The sequence below is a fragment of the Tursiops truncatus genome, chromosome 1, assembly GCF_011762595.2.
Source record: "Tursiops truncatus isolate mTurTru1 chromosome 1, mTurTru1.mat.Y, whole genome shotgun sequence".
NCBI classification, from domain to species: Eukaryota; Metazoa; Chordata; class Mammalia; order Artiodactyla; family Delphinidae; genus Tursiops; species Tursiops truncatus.
Window position 1 is genome coordinate 75,207,460 of NC_047034.1, and position 20,098 is coordinate 75,227,557.

Genomic DNA, 20,098 nt, shown 5'->3' on the forward strand with positions numbered 1-20,098 from the left:
CTCAAACATATTAAGTATGTAAACTCAAGGGTTGAGATTTAATACAATTAATTTGTTTTAACGCTTCATCACGGACAGTTTTTGGTTTTTTTCAAGCCAGGAGTGTATGGGGGTGACGGACACGATGACGGCCAGCACAGTGTCGTGCCATCGCCTTGGATTTGTGCTAAGGCACCAACACTTTTACCCCCACGGCTTTGGCATCAGTGCCAGTGTCAACGCAGTGGAAGAGGCGAATAACATCATGGCACAGTATTATTATGAAAATAGTTTTGACCTCACAAACCCCCTGAAAGGGTCTTGGGGAGCCGTAGGGGTTCACAGACCACATTGTCAGAACCATCACTGTAGAGTAAGTTACCTACCTTCTCTGGCTTTCAGTTTCCTAATTTATAAAACAGAACTAATAATGCTACAGCTACCTCATAGGGTTGTTGTGAAAGCTAAATGACTTAAAACATGTAAAGCACTTACAATAGTCCCTGGCACATTGTGTTATACAAGCATTTGCTAATATTATAATCATATATGCAATGCCATTAAATGTTCTTCCAAAATAAATTTATTGATAGTGTATTATTCCATAATAATGTAACGTAATTGTTGGATATTACGTTGTTTTCATTTTTTCATCACCCTTGTACATGTCTTTGGCACATCACCGATTATTTAGAGTAAGTTCCTGAAGTGGAATTGCCCAGAGTACACACATTTTTCACAGTACTGTTGAAAAGCATACATGGAGTATTAATGTGGGAGATCTGAAAAGAGAGAGGTCCATGGGCCAAGTGAGTATTTGACTCCAGCAGGGAGCATTTCTTAAGGTGGTGCCGTTGAGTGCAAAAGATTATGAACTGTGATGATCATCTCTGAATTGGAAGAGGCCAAGGTGTTGGCTGAGTCATCCTCATGAACACTGAAGTCACCCAGTTGGTATGCAGAGAACCAGAGACTGGGACACAGGTCCCATCGTGACTTGATGGGTAGACTTCGCCAGAACGTGATTTTGCTGGGGAACTACACGCAAGCCCAGGAAAGCCAAAGTGACCAACATCTTTATAACCAACACCTATAAAAGATTCCCAAGCCCTAGATGATGAGACATTTCTTTCAGGTAATATTTGATTCAAAACAAAACCAGTCTCCCCCTAAAATTTAGACACAAGCATTTACAAATTCATTATTCAGAAATGGAACTCATCCAATATGAATATAAGGTAAGCACAAAGTAGGTTTTCTAGCTTCATTTGGTGGAAGCTTGTTTACATGCAGGCTTTAAGGTCTGACTTCAGGATACTGGAAATGAAATTCATGGAATCTTGGCCCAGGCAGAAGTAGTAGTATAGTGAGGGCTTCCCTGGTGGCGCAGTGGTTGAGAATCCACCTGCCAATGCAGGGGACACGGGTTCGAGTCCTGGTCTGGAAAGATCCCACATGCTGCAGAGCAACTAAGACCGTGCACCACAACTACTGAGCCTGCGCTCTAGAGACCGCGAGCCACAACTACTGAGCCCGTGTGCCTAGAGCCCGGGTTCCGCAACAAGAGAAGCCACCGCAATGAGAAGCCCGCCCACCACAATGAAGAGTAGACCCCGCTCACTGCAACTAGAGAAAGCCTGCGTGCAGCAACGAAGACCCAAAACAAGCAGCCAAAAAAAAAAGAAAATTAGTACAGTGAAAGGAGGGGTTTTTTTCAATAAACAATGCCGTAACAAATGGTTTTCCATGTTAAAAAATTGAAATTGGATCCCTTTCTCAGTGTACACAGATATCAATTCTAGATGGAATAAAGAATTTCTATATGAAAGGCAAAACCATAGAACTTTCAAAAGAAAACAGAATTATTTTTCTGACCTAGAAAAGAGTGTGCTGGATGCAGAAACACTAACCTTGAAAGAAAAGATTGAGAAATTTGACATTAAATTTAAGAATTTTGGTTACTAAAGGATACCTTTAAAAAAAGTGAAAAGAGCGGGCTTCCCTGGTGGCGCAGTGGTTGAGAGTCCGCCTGCCGATGCAGGGGACACGGGTTCGTGCCCTGGTCCGGGAAGATCCCACATGCCGCAGAGTGGCTGGGCCCGTGAGCCATGGCCGCTGAGCCTGCACGTCCGGAGCCTGTGCTCCGCAACGGGAGGGGCCACAGCAGTGAGCGGCCCGCGTACTGCAAAAAAAAAAAAAAAGTGAAAAGAGGGCTTCCCTGGTGGCGCAGTGGTAAGAATCCGCCTGCCAATGCACAGGACACAGGTTCGAGCCCTGGTCCAGGAAGATCTCACATGCCGTGGAGCAACTAAGCCCATGAGCCACAACTACTGAGCCTGCGCGCCTAGAGCCCGTGCTCCGCAACAAGAGAAGCCACTGCAATGAGAAGCCCGTGAACCGCAACGAAGAGTAGCCACCACTCGCCGCAACTAGAGAAAGCCCGCGTGCAGCAACAAAGACCCAACACAGCCAAATATAAAAAAAAAAAAAAAAAGAGACCATGAGTTATCATTTTATCCTCACCAGTTTGGACGAAATTAAGAACTTTTAATGATCCCTAGGGCTGAAAAGGATGTGGTCAATAGGAACTCTTACACTGCAGGAAGGAGTGCAAATTCATACAACCACTTTGAAAAACAATTCAGCATTATCCTGTAAAGTATCCTAAAGAAACTCCTGTACAGGTGCATCCAGAGAGGTGTACGAAAAATTCCATTGTGATCCTGTTGGTAACAGAAAAATAACTGGAAGCAATGCCAGATCCATCCACAGGAAAATGGAGAGATTGTAGACTATTCACATGATATTATATACAACCATGAAATATGAACAAGCAGCAGCTATGTGCAGCAACTCTGATGAACCTCAGAAACAAAACATTTGTTTAAAAAGTGAGTCCTGGGGGCTTCCCTAGTGGCGCAGTGGTTGAGAGTCCGCCTGCTGATGCAGGGGACACAGGTTTGTGCCCCGGTCCGGGAAGATCCCACATGCTGCGGAGCGGTTGGGCCCATGAGCCATGGCCGCTGAGCCTGCGCGTCCGGAGCCTGTGCTCCACAACGGGAGAGGCCACAACAGTGAGAGGCCCGCGTACCACAAGAAAGAAAAAAAAAAAAAGTGAGTCCTGGAAGTCTCACAGTATAAAACTATTTTTTAATTTTTTTTGGCCATGCCACTCAGCTTGTGGGATCTCAGTTCCCCGATGAGGGATTGAACCTGGGGCCCCAGCTGTGAAAGCGCCAAGTCCTAACCACTGGACCACCAGAGAATTCCCTAAAACTATTTTTTATAAAGCTCAAATACATACAAAACTAAACATTCTCGTCAGAAATCTTTATGTATGTGAGAAAACTGTGAAGGGGAAAAAATAATAAATGTGAAATTCAAGATAAGTTATGTCTGAGGAGGCTGTAAAGAGGTGGGTTCAAGAAGGCATAGGTGAGGGAAGAGATATGGGGACACATGTATATGTATAACTGATTCACTCTGTTATAAAGCAGAAACTAACACACTATTGTAAAGCAATTATACTCCAATAAAGATGTTTAAAAAAAAAAAAGGCATAGGTATGTGACAAGGTGTTAGGAATATTCCAGCTCTTACATTGAGTGGTTTCAGATATGTCAGTTTTCTTACACGTCACAATTTATATATAGGTTAAGTATTTTATGTGTAAAATATTCTTTACCTCTTCAAATATAATAAACAAAGGGGGAGATTATGTGAATTGTGCATTCTAGTCCATGCCCCACAAAAAAACCTTCCTCTAAATTTGGTGCTCCAAGGAGACACATCATGTTTCTCCTTCACAGACCCCACCTTGCGAAAGTCAGGCCTCAAAGATCCCTGACCTTTGGTGTTCTGACTGTTGCCGACTTTTCCACCTCCATCTCCTGTCACTCACCCAACCGGTCTTTGAGTGACAAAGTGCCTCCGCGCCATCAGCACACGCTGTTCCTGCGGACTGGAAGCATCCCTATCTCTTGCTCGCTGGCTGATGAGGGCTCAAACATTGCCTCCAGGAGCCTTCCCAGAGGCTGCAAGGGTTTGGCGCTCTCTCCTCAGCATTTCCACAGTGCCTGTTCAGGCCTCTCTTTGGACACTTATTAGACGCAGGTACTGCTCATTTACAGGCTGGCCCTTCCGGTTTATACACATGGGGAAGGAGCTGGAGAGATAACAGGTGATACAGCAAAAAAGGCCAGAGGCCAGTACTGTTTTCTGTTCCCCTCTGTGGCCCCAGTGCCTAGCACAGGTGGCTCTCAGCAAAGCTTTTCCTAAGGAAGGATTGTCAGGGGTGGAGATGGGTGGAAGGGGAATGGTCACACTCAAAGCTACCGCTGTTTGAAGCAAAAAAGAAAAAAAGTTGCCAAGCTTTATTTAGGTTGCAGTGGTCACAGACAACGCATCTAACTCTATATCCCACCCCACCCTACTCGGCCCCCTGCACAGGCTCAGCTCCCTTTTCCCTCCAGTCTCACTTCTTGTCCTCCTCCTTCTTGTCCTTCTTGCCATCCTTGGTGGCCTGGGAAGCCAGGGAGCCCATGGCATTTCGAATGGCCTCATTGTTGGGATCCACACCTGGAAGGTTCTCCAGGACACTCTGAAGGAACTCGGGGTCCTGCATCACATCATAATCATCCTCCTCCTGAAAAAGGGCTGTGTCAGCTCGGGGCAGCGGGGATAGGCTGGCCGGGGAGCAAGCAAGTGTAGGAGGATGGGAGCGCACCTGACTGGGGGTGGAGGGCACCTCTGGCCAAGGACAGGAAGGAGGATTTGGGAAGATACCCAGCACCTATACACAGTATGAACTCAAACATTTATTTTCGTTTAGTTTTTCGGCCCCACTGGCGCGGTTTGCGAGACCTTAGTTCCCCGACCAGGGATCAAACCCAGGCCCCCGGCACTGAATGTGCCAAGTCCTAACCACTGGACCACCAAAGAATTCCCCCAAACATTTATTACTGACCGATTAGAGGAGAAGCCTGAGAACTCTGCTTTCTGAGCTCAAAGGATAAAAACAGATGCCATCACCTTTAGGTTTCCTGCTGTCAGACACCCACTCTCCCCCTTTTTTCCTGGACCCTTTCTTCACCCTCCTGGGAAGATGATAGCACTGAGAATTGTCCAGACTGCTCCCACCAGCAAGGAAGGAAAATTACAAAATACCAGGACACCTCTCCAACTCTGGCCACTAGCATTCTTGCCTTAGCAAGGTTGACATACAAGGAATGTACATCCATGTGTTTCTTTCCTTCTGCTCCTGCAAGAGCTCATCTATGAAACCCCAAGAGAGGAACAGTCCCAGGCCTAGTGGGCTGAGGATCTGAACACAAGGGGATTTTAAGCCTGATGGGGCAGGGAGTTATTGCTGGCCCTTACCTTGGCAGGCTCAGATGTGTCCATGGCTGAACTGGCATCAATGTCAGCTGATTCTGCCTGGCCAAATTCTGAGGAAAAGAGGTCAGTCCGTTCAGTTTCATGTCCTCACCCAATGTCTCCGCCTCAGCACAACCACCCAGGTTCTGGCTCACCTGCGCCCTGGAGGGACATCTGCATGGCATATGCAATCTGCTCTTCCTCGGTCATACTACTTAGGTCGGGGAGCCCCGTGCGGCCAAACTCCTGCTGGCTGATGGTCATCTTCAGCAGGGCATCGTCCGAGTCTGGGAAAAGGGAGAGAGCGGCGGGGTGGAACCATGCCATATTCCACAAAGACCCAACCCCAAGCCCACGCGTTCCCACACTGCCAGACCCCCCACCCCCATCTACACCAGGCCTCCACTGAGCACCCCGCAGTCCCGGGACTTCAGATTCCACCTCTTTCACCTTCAGTCCCAGTCGTAGCAATTCCGGCCTCAGCGGCAGAGGCGGCAGCTGCCCGCCGCGCCTCCTCCTCCTGCCGCTGCCGCTGCTCTTCCATAGAAACACGAAGGGCCTGGCCAAGGGCAAGGGAAATCAGACATTCTCCAGCCCTGGGCACCAGGGAAGGCAGCTGGGGAATGCAGCTGAGGGGTGGGAACACACCGTAAAGGGGGAGCTTCTGGTTTATATACATGGGGAAGGGGCTGGAGAGATAACAGGTGATATAGCAAAAAAGGACGGACTTGGGAGAAACCTGGGGTTTAACGGGGAGAAGTGAACAAGAGAGAGTCTGACATTGGTATCCCTAGAGATCAGACAGAACTGTGGGGAAGAGGGACCAAGAGGGGCTCTGGGAAAACGAGCAAGGGTATTAGGACTGTCTAGCCCTAGAGAAGCTATGTGCCGTGTGGACCAGTAGAGGAGGACAAGGAAGGTTCCCTGAGGTCAACGTTTGCTCACCAAGGCCAGCTCAGGATCAGCACTGGGATCCACTCCAAATTCAAAGTCACTGGCACCAAGACCCAGCATGGCACCGCCTTCCCCAGCCAGAATTGGAGAACTGATGAGGGCATCAGCCAAGCTGGGCCCAGGAGGCACTGTCACCAGATGAGAACCGGTTCCATCTTTGCCATTCAGCGTGTTTACAAAGGCGGTCAGCTTTTCTGTGTTCACCTCCTGGGGAGGGAAGAACATAGGAGGCTCTCCTTCTCGCCCTGCCCCCCATTCTCTGCCATGTCAGCTCCTGTCTGTAGCTACTCTCCCACATGCAGACACTCCTCTGGGTAAGGACTGTTCTCTGTTTACAACCACAGCAGTCAATGCCTCCCGAATGGTCCTTACTCACCTCTTCCCCAAAATTGATAATGTCAACATTTACTTTCTCCTTCTTGAGGCGTTTAGCCAGTTTCACCAGCTGCGAAGAAGGGGAGAGAAATAAGGAAATCTATTCCATACCACGATGGGAGATGACACACCTCACAAAAGCATACAGGAATTGGTAGACCTCTCCAAGGTCCCCCAACAGAAACACTGAATTCTGCACATCCTCCTTTCCCCAAAGTGATGAACCCAATGCCTCTCTGGCTCTCCTAGGGGCCAATAGACCCCATTCCCAAACATGTGGTGCCCAAATTCCCCAGTTATCACTTGGACTCACATCCTTCTCATTGTCCTCCACGGGGCTTCCCACAAAGGCAATGATTCGCATCTTGTGATTCTTGCCCTGTCGGTGCTTCAGGGCCAGCTTGAAAAGGAAGAGGAAGTTCCCGGAGTCAGCCAGAGGAATCACCCAGCTCTTTCCTGTCACTCTGCTCTTTTTCTATGGCTTCTGTGTACCTCGAGCCTACCATCATGCTCATACCAGGTCTAAACCCCCTCCTACACCCTTCCCTTCTTGCTGTGCCTCTCCGTGGATAAGGAAGAGGGGTTAATTCTCAATTCTAGGGATGTTTCCCTTCATGATCTTCACCAATCCTGGGATTCATCCCATCATATCCTTTCTACTCCTTTCTCTAGGTCACCTCTCCTCCCTTGCGCTGGTTCTAGCTCAAGAGTCCAGGGGAAAAATGAACAAGGGTGGAGGCAGAAGCCCAGAGCAAGGAGGAACCACCAAAGGGATCCAACAGGACTCACATGGGCCACGCGGATGCCAGTGCAGAAGGTGATCTTGCCTTTGGGTTGGACAGTGTGGAGCTTAGACAGGATGCGGCCGGTGTCAGGGGTGAGTGTGGTCAGCACTTCACAGTCACTGGGATGTGGGGAAAGCACCTTCTGTGATTTCAGGTCAGGACAAGTGCCTCCAAACTGTGTTTGACTAATCTTTTCTTTAGGGATCTTGATAATAACTGTAATCTCTATTTTTCTTAATCAAATATCTAGTGTTTAGAGAGTGGATCTTATAAGTTCTCATCACAAGGAAAAAAATTTGTTAACTATGTGAGACATGGGTATTAATTAAACTTACTGTGGTGATCATTTTGCAATATACACATTTATCAAATCATTATCTTGTACACCTTAAACTTCATGTCAATTACATCTCAATAAAACTAGGGAAAAACATCTAGTGTTTAGACATGAAACACAGAAAATAAGAAGTGGTTGATTTTGTGAGAAACTTGCCCTCTTCCTCCCAATATTTCCCCCAGCCTCTCTCATGTCATCTTGCTCTCGGAGCCCTGGGAATCCTCTACAATATCTGGATGCGCCTTCTTATCTCTCCTACCCTCTCCATTTCTAGACCCATTTTCTAGCTAATAACATGTATATCGGGATGGGTGGTCACTCATTTGAGGATTATCAGTTCCTAAAACAAATCACTTTTGGGGTAATAGGCTGTGTGATATACGCCCTGGGGCTCTGACCCAAAACCGCTTCTTACTGCCTTTAAGATACACTGTGGGAACTTCCTTGGCGGTCCAGTGGTTAAGACTCCGCACTTCCACTAGAAGGGGCAGGGGCTTAATCCCTGGTCAGGGAACTAAGATCCCACATGCCGCGCAGTGCATCCAGAAAGAAGAAAAAATACACCGTGAAATTTTACCCCGGGAGATTTAGCTTCATAACTGTATTAAATTCAGGTTAATATTAAAAACAAGTTGCTGTTTATATTTATACTGAACAGTGAAGAAGGCAGTCTAGGAAGTTCTCATGGAAGCTTCATGGAATCTGCAAAAGGGTAGCTACCTGGGCACCACAGTGGGTCACATACAGAAAACACCCCCGCCTCCCCCAAACCCCTCCTGCTCTGCCCCACGTACTTGGCCAGTGTGATGAGGCCCACGTTGTTCTCAGGGTTGCTACGGGTCTTGGAGTGACAGACTATGTTGACGGCATCCTGCTGGGCCTGTAGCCGGGTGGGTAGGAAGTCCCCGTTCCGCATATACTCGCTATTGTCCACGCTGTCAGATTAGGGTGAAGGAGGAGAGAGAAGACACACTGCAGGATCTGAGACATCCTCTCCAGTTCCAGGGACCCCCACCTCCTTCAACAACTCTCCTGTGAGGGGCACTGTCGTGTATGGCAGCGGCTCTCAGTCTTTGCAGAACAGAGAATCACCTGCAACCTTTTTTCTTTTTCTTTTCTCTTTATGCAGATGACCAAGCCTTCTTCTAGACTTACTGCCTCAAAATAACCAAAGGAGGAAAAACTTTTTAAGTCTCCACAAGTGATAATGTAAGTACCCAAGGCTGCGAGCTACTAATGTACCACAACCACCTTCTTATAAGGTGCATTAAGTGTTATTAATCATGGTTATGGAGGAACATGTTGTCTGCTACTAAAATAGGAGTATTCCAAAGGTAGGCAATGAAGAGGGCAACTTAAAAATATTTGTAAAATACTTGTAAAATAATACACACTTGGCAGCACTGAGTGCAGGAAGGCACAATGTAATTATCTGGTTAAATGTTTAACAGCTTTGGCAGCTGGACTGAACTGCAAAAATGAAGTTTCAGGGCTTCCCTGGTGGCGCAGTGGTTGAGAGTCCGCCTGCAGATGCAGGGGACACGGGTTCGTGTCCCGGTCCGGGAAGATCCCACATGCCGCAGAGCGGCTGGGCCCGTGAGCCATGGCCGCTGAGCCTGCATGTCCGGAGCCTGTGCTCCGCAACGGGAGAGGCCACAACAGTAAGAGGTCCGCGTACCGCAAAAAAAAAAAAAAAAAAAAAAAAAATGAGATTTCATAGATTTGGGGTTCTCGCCTACACTCTCCCTGCAATTTTTCACAATCGCAAAGAATCCAAATAACATGAAATACAAGGGCCAGCTTCCTGGAGACCAAAAGAAGGCAGGTAAGTGAAGCAGTTATATATCCCAGCAGAGAATCAATTCTTGATGAATTGAGGTCCCTTAGAACTCCAAAAGGAAGCAGTGTCCTCGATGTGACACCTCATTTCTATTGGCAAGCAAAATATGGGCTTGGGGGCAATTTTTTTTCTTTACTATCCTTCGCCTGGGAATAAATACAAATCAAAAGTGACGAAGAGGGCTTCCCTGGTGGTGCACTGGTTGAGAGTCCGCCTGCCAATGCAGGGGACACGGGTTCGTGCTGCAGAGCGGCTGGGCCCGTGAGCCATGGCCACTGAGCCTGCGCGTCCGGAGCCTGTGCTCCGCAGCGGGAGAGGCCACAACAGTGAGAGGCCTGCGTACCGCAAAAAAAAATAATAATAATAAAATAAAATAAAATAAAAGTGACGAAGGGAGGTAATTAAGAAGCTACTGGAAGACAAGTAGAAAGGGAGGGAAGGGCAGTGTTCAGGCACAGGCTCAAATCTCCACTCTGCTACTTACTAGTTCTGTGATCCTGAGGAAGCTACTTAATTTCTCTAAGATCCAGTTACCTCATCCGTAAAATGGGTTTTATTATACCTACACTCACAGGGTTGCTATGAGGATTAAATGCATGGAAAGCACTTAGCACAGTGCCTAACAGTAAGCATGAAACACAGATTAGTCCTTATAGTGGAAATTCAATCTATATAAAGGAGGTCAAGGGCAGACTCTACTGACCATGCATTACATTCTTTTTTCCCTGATACACCGTTTCCAATTACTTTCCCAGCCGGGAAGTAACTGCCTTTCTAGCTTCAAATACAGCAGGTGAGTCCAAATATAAAAACAATGGAAGCTTTGAGGATCATCCAGATGGAATAGCTAAGTATAAAGACTGTGGGGGGCTTCCCTGGTGGTGCAGTGGTTAAGAATCTGCCTGCCAATGCAGGGTACATGGGTTCGAGCCCTGGTCTGGGAAGATTCCACATGCCGCGGAGCAACTAAGCCCGTGAGCCACAACTACTGAGCCTGCGCGTCTGGAACCTGTGCTCCGCAACGGGAGAGGCCGCGACAGTGAGAGGCCCGCTCGCCGCAACTGGAGAAAGCCCTTGCACAGAAACGAAGACCCAACACAAACAAAAATAAATAAATAAAATAAAATAAAGACTGTGGGCAAGACCAGCGGATGGATGAGGGTGGAAGGAAGGTGTCAGAGGAAGCGGGGCCTGAGAGGGAGGGAGAACTCACAGTGCAGAACATGGCGGTAGTTCTCACACTGTTATGCGTGCATCAGAACCACTTGGAGGGTGATGGTGGTGCTGGCACTGTTAAAAACACAGATGCCTTCACAACTATGTATGCATCTCCAAAAAGTATACTGTTTAATTTTCCCAATGTTGAACTTTATATGAATGGAATAATATATGTATTTCCTGTGACTACTTTTGTGCAATGGTGTGTTATTTTTCCCAACAAAAATTCATATCAGGGCTTCCCTGGTGGCGCAGTGGTTCAGAGTCCGCCTGCTGATGCAGGGGACATGGGTTCGTGCCCCGGTCTGGGAAGTTCCCACATGCCATGGAGCGGCTGGGCCCATGAGCCATGGCCGCTGAGCCTGCGCGTCCGGAGCCTGTGCTCCACAACGGGAGAGGCCACAACAGTGAGAGGCCCACGTACCACAAAAAAAAAAAAAAAAATCATATCAAAAAGGGCTTATGATATTATTCAGCTATTCCATAAAGCCTTCATTTAAAAAAAAGAATACAGATGCCTAAACTTCCCTGGCTGGGTGTCTGATTCAGAAGATTGAGAGTAGAGTTAAATATACACAATTTTTTAATAAGCTCCTCCAGTGAATTCTGATGCACAGCAAAGCATGAGAAAAGGAGTGGCTCTCACCGTTATTCTAAGGCCGGGCTAGTACAATACGCCACCAATACGTCTCTCTGGACCTAATCTTTCCTCCTATACGTCAAGCCAGATCAATATTCTTAAATTACATTTTGTATACAGCTCTGCCTCGACCAACCTCAGAACTTTTTCAGTAGTCCTGTACTGAAGGGTACAGGACGGAACTCAACCTCCTCAGCCTGACATTTGTGGTCTTCTACCTGGTTGTATCTACCTTTCTCTAAAAAAAGGAACTACCTTAAACCAACAACCTAATAATAAAGTCATACTAGTCTATTTCCTACTTCCTAAACATGCCTTGATAATTTACACTTCAGCAGCTTTCTTTATGCCCTTCTCGCTACTCGTAATGGCCTCTCCTTAACATTTGTCTAAGTCCCTTCAAGGCCCTTCTTAAATTCTTTCTTGAGGACTCAAGTACCATGGCAACTAACAGATGTACAGTGCTGTACAGTTTACAGACCACCACGACCTACATTTTGCCTACTTGTGCTACAAGTAGATGTTACTATTACAGTCCCATTTTATAGATAAAGTGAGAGATTTACTACATTCTCAAGAACATGCAGCTGGTAAGTACTAAAAACACAGGTTTTTGGATTCCAAATCCTGTCCTCTTTCTACTCTTAATATGCTCTCTCCCACAGGCTGCCATATTTAGCAAACGAAAATATAGGACTCCCAGTTAAATTTGAATTTCAGATGAACAATAACTTTTTAGTATAAGTATGCCCCACACAATATTTGTGACACACTTATAGCCACTTTTTGATATTAAAAACTATTGTTTATGTGAAATTCAAATTTAACTGGGCATCCAACATGTTATCTGGCAACACTATCCTCCCGGCAAAAAGAAAACTCCTAGGTGTCTGTTCCATGCAATTGGAGATTTGTGTGTGTTTGTGTACTATTCTGTTTTTATTCTATGCTCACACTTAGAAGAAACTCTTGAAACCTTGCAAAAGTTTGACTTTTGCAAATCAGACTTGCAAATCTGACTCCCAATAGCTACTCAGCCATGTCTGAGACTGATGAAGAGAGCTAGCTCACTGGATAAGAGCCTCTGCGTCAGATAATCCTGGGTTTAAACCTTGGCTTCACCACTTAATTAGCTGTGTGACTTTGTATAAGTCATTTAAAATTGCCGAGACTTGGTATCCTCATCTGCAAAAGGGAGGGATGTTCACCTTGAAGTACTGCGAGGTTTAAGGCAGATAAAGTAAATTAAATGTCTGACACTTAGAAAGCAAGCTATAAAGAGTACCTCTGAAGATGATACAGGGAAAAGCAATGGAGTTAGAGACTGAATGGGGCGGGGAAGGGATTTATCATCTCTCTTTCTAACATCCATCATTCTGAGAAGAAGAGAGAAGGGCAGAAGACTATCACGATGAGTCCGAGAAGGACTCTGGCTAAAGACAGGCCTGAGCTGGGCTAGAGAAGACGAAGCTGGAATAGAGAAAGGCAGCAGGGCCGATCAATGACTGTCCGCGGATTGAGGGTTAAGGGGAGTACCCCGGGCCTGTCCTCCGGGAACTACCTCCGGGGCCCCGGGATGACTCAGGGAGTCGATGGGGCTCCTTCCCTCCCGGCCCAAGGCCTCATCTCGCCCATCAGGCGCGCTCACCCACCCGAGGTCCGCCCGGCCTCCGAGCTACACGTGCCGCCGACCCAGTCCCGCTCCCCACGGGGGCCCGAGGTAGCTCCTCACCAGACCATAGTGCTTTCCAACACCATCCTGCCGCCTTCCTGCCTCCCCGACCGGTTCTCCTGGACCACCTAACAACAACTCCTCCAATTGGCCCAGCGCTCATCACCAATCACTGATCTCAGCTCCGCCAGCTGGTTCCGCCTCCATCCTCCGCGTTGCGTTCTGGGAGTTGTAGGCGCCGCCAAAATAAAAGGGACGTTTCGGGCGGGTGGGTGTTGGGGGAGAGGCGAGATAACGTGAAAAAGAGGGTCCCACCTCCACCTGCCCTGCCGTTCAGGTTTTCTGGTGGGGTTCCCTGCCGACAGGGTCTAAGAGAAGCTGTGGAGGAACCTTTGAAAGTTCTGTGGCTATGTCTGTTCCAGCATTTTTAAAAAGTGGTGGGATGACTAGTGACTTTCCAGCTCACTCTGTTCCCCATGGCACTTTGTTCATCAAACTACTAAGCCCTTATGCCCCTGAATTGCATTTGCTTGTGTATCTATCTTTCCCACTGCATTAAGGCAGGAAAGGTGGCAATCTCTGCTATCCCTGAGTCCACTACATAGCCTGACACATGGTAGGAATGCAGAAAAAGTTTGACGAATCAGTAATTTTAACTAATCTCCCAAAGAATGGGAGACAACCTAGTCAACCGTTTTGGTTTCTTAATCAAGAATTACATTAAAAAATGCCTTGGCTGGGAATTTCCTGCAGTGGTTAGGACTCTGCGCTTCCACTGCAGCGGGCACAGGTTCCATCCCTGGTCAGGGAAGTAAGATCCCACATGCCACCGCGCGGCCAAAACTAAAATAAACAAATAAATGCCTTGGCCTACCTTCCCCTACACACACACACACACACACACACACACACACACACACACCCCCAAAGTAAAACCGAAAATTCCAGGTCAAAACTAAAATAAACAAATAAATGCCTTGGCCTACCTTCCCCTACACACACACACACACACACACACACACACACACCCCCCCAAAGTAAAACCGAAAATTCCAGGTCTCTGTCTTGAAGGAAGCGGGGAAAGGAGCGGGGGACCAAGGCATGACTACAGAGATGGTAGATAGTAGATGGAGATGGCAAGAGTGTTGTAGATATTACCTAAATGTTGGTAAAGTTTTAACGGATATGTTCAAAAGTTATTGGTAACCATCACAGCTGGTAGGAGTTAAATCTCTGTATCACTAGAGAAAAAAAAAAAAAACCAAAACCTGTCACTGTAACCATAGACAAGGATAGTAGACAGCAAAGGGAAGAAAAATAAGAAAGCACAGAAAAATAATTAGTGACTAGTTCAAACATAAACAAAATATTTTAAAAACAAGACAAGAATTACATTTTTTTGAAAAGGAGCTACACGATGTAGAGAACTTGGAAGGGAACATAATAAAGTCTGCCCTTGTGGAGCTTGTATTCTATGGGGAAGGCAGATAATAAACCAATAAGTAAATATATTGTCAAATGATAAAACTAGGATGGATGTGTTTTCCTTTTTATATAAACAGAATATTAGGGAAGACTTACAGTTGAAAAGAGACCTGAAGGATACCTGGGGGAAAGAGAAAGTGCAAATGCCCTGAGGCAAGAGTGTACTTAAGACCATGAAGGCTGGAGTAGAGGGAGAGAGAGAGAAGAAATGAGGCCAGAGAGGCAAAGGGAGTGGAAAGGTTGAATCATGTACAGTTGCAAAGATTATTTTAAGGACTCTGAGATAGGAGCTGTTGGAAATTTTCAGAAGAGGATCACTCTGGCTGCTGCATTGAGAACAGACTGTGGGGGGGAAAGAACAGGATATAGACCAGTTAGCAGACTACTTCAGTGATCAGGTATGCTGGTGGCTTATTGTAGGGTGGTAACAAAACGTGAAAATAGTGACATATGGATGGATTTTGAGTATGTCATACGATACAAAACTTAGAAAATTTGCCAGTGGATTTGTTGGAGGATGTAAGAAATGGGAGTGTTAAGGAAAACACTAGAGTTGATTCTAAGCAACAAGAATGGAGGCACTATTTCTGAAGATGGGCTAGGAGGGGCAGGAACCAGAAATTTAGCTTTGGACATGTTAGATTTAAGATGCCTGTTAGACACCTAAATGGAGATGTCAAGTAAGTGCGTAGATATATGAGTTTGCAGTTCAGAAAAACGATCTGGGCTGGAGATAGAAATTTGGAAGTTTTTAGCTAATCATGAGGTGACAGGGGTGTTTGACAAATTATACAGGGCCTTTAAAACTTTAAAACATTACCTAGGGAGTGAATGTAGACTAAAAGAAGGGGGCCTATGATTGAACCCTGGACATTTCAACATTTAGAGGTTAGAGAGGAAAGGAGGAACCAGAAAAGAGGATGGAGATGGAGCAGTGTAGCACCTTGGTAAGGACAACCGGGAGAAAACACATAGTATCCCAGAAGCTAAATGAAGAAAAGTATTTCAAAGAGCAATAAACTGTCAGATGCTACTGACATGTCAAGTAAGATGAGGACTGATATATTTAGCAACACTGAGGTCATCAGCGACCTTAATAAAAGATGTTTCAGTTGGGTGGTCAGGGTAAAAACTTGGAGTGAGTACAAGAGAGATTGGGGTAAAAAAAAACTATCTGTAAAAATTCACTTCGGGACTTCCCTGGTGGTCCAGTGGTTAGGACTCTGCACTTTCACTGCCGAGGGCACGGGTTCGATCCCTGGTCAGGGAAATAAGATCCCACAAGCCTCACAGCGCAGCCAAAAAAAATTCATTTGTAAGACAATTGGCTAACATTGACCACTGCCTGGGTATTATTAAGGAATTATCAATTTTTAAAGGCATGATAATGTTGTTATGTTTAAAAAGAGCCCTTATCTCTTGAGTTATATATATTGAGGTATTTATGCATGAACGGATATGATGTCTGCGATTTAACTTAATCCTTTGGAGGTGCAGAGAGAAAGGAGGGGTGGGGTAGAAAGTATACATAAAACAGATTGGCCTTATTTGTGTTGACAATTATTGAAGCTGGGTGATGCATACATGTCAGTTTCCTATACTCTACTTTTGGTTTGGAAATTTCCATAATAAAATTTTTTGTAAAAAAAAAGAGGAGAGGGCTTCCCTGGTGGCGCAGTGGTTGAGAGTCCACCTGCCGATGCAGGGGACACGGGTTCGTGCCCCGGTCCGGGAAGATCCCACATGCCGCGGAGCAGCTGGGCCCATGAGCCATGGCCGCTGAGCCTGCGCGTCCGGAGCCTGTGCTCCGCAATGGGAGAGGCCACAACAGTGAGAGGCCCGCGTACCGCAAAAAAAAAAAAAAAAAAGAGGAGAAATTAGAAATAACTCATGCTCTTTAATGAACTTTTAAGAAGTAATTTTACAGGAGATGATATTGAACTGTTTTTGTGTCTTTGAAAAACTAAAGAATGAACAGCTTGTTTTTTTTTTTCCTTTAAAAACAAGACGCCCCTTTATTTTTTTTGGTTGTGCCATGCAGCTTGCGATATCTTAGTTCCCCAACAAGGGATCAAACCCGGGCCCCCTGCAGTGGAAGCGCAGAGTCTTAAACCTGGACCACCAGGGAATTCCCAAGAATGAAGAGGATAATCTGAAATCTATTTTAACTGGCTAATCTTTGTTTAAAGAGTGAATGAGACTCCAACTGCGGTAAATAACTTTCAGAATAGCTGAGATTGACATGCTTAAGAGTAAAACATTAGACCAGGATTTCCAGCTTTATAATCCTATGGTTTTGATTTCCCTCATTTTTGCAACAGGCCCTACTTGCATCTGAATACAGATGGCAGGGTACAGCTGCAGAATAAGTGGTAGCTGCTACCCACCACTAGAGGGACCCTCTGACCATCTAGTGCACCCACTCAGCAGCTGCCTGAGTATGTTGAAGGGTGACGAGGTATGCAAAAGCTTTTAAGTTTCATTAGGTCCCATTGGTTTATTTTTGTTTTTATTTCCATTTCTCTAGGTGGTGGGTCAAAAGGATCTTGCTGTGATTTATGTCATAGTGTTCTGCCTATGTTTTCCTCTAAGAGTTTTATAGTGTCTGGCCTTACATTTAGGTCTTTAATCCATTTTGAGTTTACTTTTGTGTATGGTGTTAGGGAATGTTCTAATTTCATTCTTTTACATGTAGCTGTCCAGTTTTCCCAGCACCACCGATTAAAGAGGCTGTCTTTGCTCCATTGTATATTCTTGCCTCCTTTATCAAAAACAAGGTGATCATATGTGCGTGGGTTTATCTCTGGGCTTTCTATCCTGTTCCATTGATCTATATTTCTGTTTTTGTGCCAGTACCATACTGTCTTAATTACTGTAGCTTTGTAGTATAGTCTGAAGTCAGGGAGCCTGATTCCTCCAGCTCTGTTTTTCTTTCTCAAGATTGCTTTGGCTATTCAGGGTCAGTTTTTGCACAGCAAAGGAAAACATAAACAAGACGAAAAGACAACCCTCAGAATGGGAGAAAATATTTGCAAATGAAGCAACTGACAAAGGATTAATCTCCAAAATTTACGAACAGCTCATGCAGCTCAATATAAAAAAAACAAACAACCCAATCCAAAAATGGGCAGAAGACCTAAATAGACATTTCTCCAAAGAAGATATCTATATTACCAACAAACACATGAAAGGATGCTCAACATCACTAATCATTAGAGAAATGCAAATCAAAACTACAATGAGGTATCACCTCACACCAGTCAGAATGGCCATCATTAAAAAATCTAGAAACAATAAATGCTGGAGAGGGTGTAGAGAAAAGGAAACTCTCTTGCACAGTTGGTGGGAATGTAAATTGATACAGCCACTATGAAGAACAGTATGGAGGTTCCTTAAAAATCTAAAAATAGAACTACCATACGACCCAGCAATCCCACTACTGAGAAAGCCATAATTCAAAAAGAGTCATGTACCACAATGTTCATTGCAGCACTATTTACAATAGCCAGGACATGGAAGCAACCTAAGTGTCCATCAACAGATGAATGGATAAAGATGTGGCACATATACAATGGAATATTACTCAGCCATAAAAAGAAACAAAATTGATTTATTTGTAGTGAGATGGATGGACCTAGAGTCTGTCATACAGAGTGAAGTAAGTCAGAAAGAGAAAAACAAATACCTTATGCTAACACATATATATGGAATCTAAAAAAAAAAAATGGTTATGAAGAACCTAGGGGCAGGACAGGAATAAAGACGCAGACGTACTAGAGAATGGACCTGAGGACAGTGGGAGGGGGCAGGGTAAGCTGGGACAAAGTGAGAGAGTGGCATGGACATACACACACTACCAAATGTAAAATCGATAGCTAGTGGGAAGCAGCCGCATAGCACAGGGAGATCAGCTCGGTGCTTTGTGACTACCTAGAGGGGTGGGATAGGGAGGGTGGGAGGGAGGGAGATGCAAGAAGAAAGAGATATGGGGATATATGTATATGTATAACTGATTCACTTTGTTATAAAGCAGAAACTAACACACCATTGTAAAGCAATTATACTCCAATAAAGATGTTTGTTTTTTCTGTTTTTAAAAAGAGTGATGAGGTAAGGGTAGCAGAAAGATCATTTTTTCCCTACCACATGTTCAGATTCAATTCCTTTTTGGGAAGAAGTCTTCTCCTTACCCAGCCTAAAGGAGGGCTGAGCCTGTGGCTTAAACTCAAATTCAGAACTTTGAGAAGACCCAATTCCTCCTTTATTCCAATTACTTGTTCTATCATAAAGTTGTTTTCCTTTTTATTACCATCACAATTCTCTCCCTTCCTCTCCAGTTGATACCACCATCATCCTAGACGCACATCACCTCACACCTAAATTATTACAATCTAAACTGTCTGCTTTTTCTATCCACTGTGATAGAACTTTGTCAACAGATTAGTTTCGGAATTTTGTTTTGATCATGTCCCACTTACGGACAAAAACGTTCTATCCTTCCCCATTGCCTAGTTTAAAATAAAAATCCCTCAGCTTTTATCAGTCAGGTTTCCAGTGTTGCCTCCACCTATACTTATTCCAATATTCTCACTCAGGTCTCCCTCCACCATTGCTTTCACCATGATCTCTTCCTTGTTCTCTAGAACAGATCATTCTCATACCTCTAGGCCCTTGTGCTCAAGTGAAACTTTCCCCAACACTTCAGGCCCACAATAACCTCTCATCTTCTTTGACCTTTATATGCTGTATCACTCTTTCAGAGAACTGAAATCCTTAACTGTATCACATCTAACATGTTGTTTTTGTGTGCACGTATGTGTGTGCTCCTCCTGGACACTATAAACCCTTGAAGGTCAATTACTTCTTTTGACCTTCAACTGCCCAGTGCATTCATGGCTCTTGCTCATTAGCTGCTGCATAAATATTTGTAGAATGACCTTAACAAGGTAGGGAATAGTGGTGTGGAAAGGAACATTTTTTAGTTTGTTTCTCTCCAAATCTCCCCCACCGCCTTAGAACATCCCTTTTTGTCTAGTTTTCCATTCCAGTAAAATAGCCTAAGCTCAACCTCACAGAAGAGAAAAACACATAGCTGAGGAAAGCAGTCTCTATGCTTTTCTAGCAGTGACAGACACCCTGGGGCCAGGTCAAGGGAAGGAAAGGCAGAGAATCCTAGGGCCAACCAACCTCAAGCTTGCTTTTCCCACTGTCCCTCTCCTTTCCTCCTAAACCTGAGTAGAATTTTGAGCTATGGATCCCCAAATCCCTAGGCAACAGACCCACATTAATTCCCTTCCTATTCATTCACAGCTTTTCCTTGTCAAGTGTAAGTTGTTAAGAGGGAGGAGGTGACCAGAAGGTAATGAATGAAGCCATTTCTCTCAGCCTGAGTTAGACTGAAATTGGAGTGAGGAAAACTGGAAAGGATGCATTTGTT

The 20,098-nt window shown here is 45.3% G+C and overlaps 1 protein-coding gene across 3 annotated transcripts; it reads right to left on the bottom strand.

Moving 5' to 3' along the window:
• Positions 1-544: 544 nt before the first annotated feature.
• On the bottom strand, positions 545-13,367 carry PSMD4 (proteasome 26S subunit ubiquitin receptor, non-ATPase 4). 3 transcript variants are annotated; one of them, XM_073807862.1, is made up of 10 exons: positions 13,237-13,367; positions 8,601-8,741; positions 7,474-7,588; positions 6,998-7,084; positions 6,686-6,754; positions 6,301-6,516; positions 5,797-5,914; positions 5,511-5,642; positions 5,359-5,426; positions 545-1,069 (listed from the first exon to the last, which is right to left on the bottom strand). In XM_073807862.1, exons 1-10 carry the CDS (start codon positions 13,260-13,262, stop codon positions 923-925), a joined length of 1,119 nt encoding a protein of 372 aa, XP_073663963.1. In that variant the 5' UTR covers positions 13,263-13,367; the 3' UTR covers positions 545-922. The 3 variants fall into 3 exon arrangements, with proteins under 3 accessions (XP_073663963.1, XP_004316198.1, XP_019775198.1); XM_004316150.4 differs by lacking the exon at positions 545-1,069 and adding an exon at positions 3,110-4,624 and having other exon boundaries at positions 5,806-5,914; positions 13,237-13,366; XM_019919639.3 differs by lacking the exon at positions 545-1,069 and adding an exon at positions 3,110-4,624 and having other exon boundaries at positions 13,237-13,366.
• Between the last annotated feature and the right edge of the window lie 6,731 nt (positions 13,368-20,098).

Coding starts and splice junctions, on each gene's coding strand:
- PSMD4 (XM_019919639.3), bottom strand. CDS start 13,262: ATGGTGTTGGAAAGCACTATGGTCTG. Junction 6,517..6,685: donor TTATCAATTTTGGGGAAGAG/GTGAGTAAGGAC, acceptor TTCCCTCCCCAG/GAGGTGAACACAGAAAAGCT. Junction 5,643..5,796: donor TGGGACTGAAGGTGAAAGAG/GTGGAATCTGAA, acceptor CCCTTTTCCCAG/ACTCGGACGATGCCCTGCTG.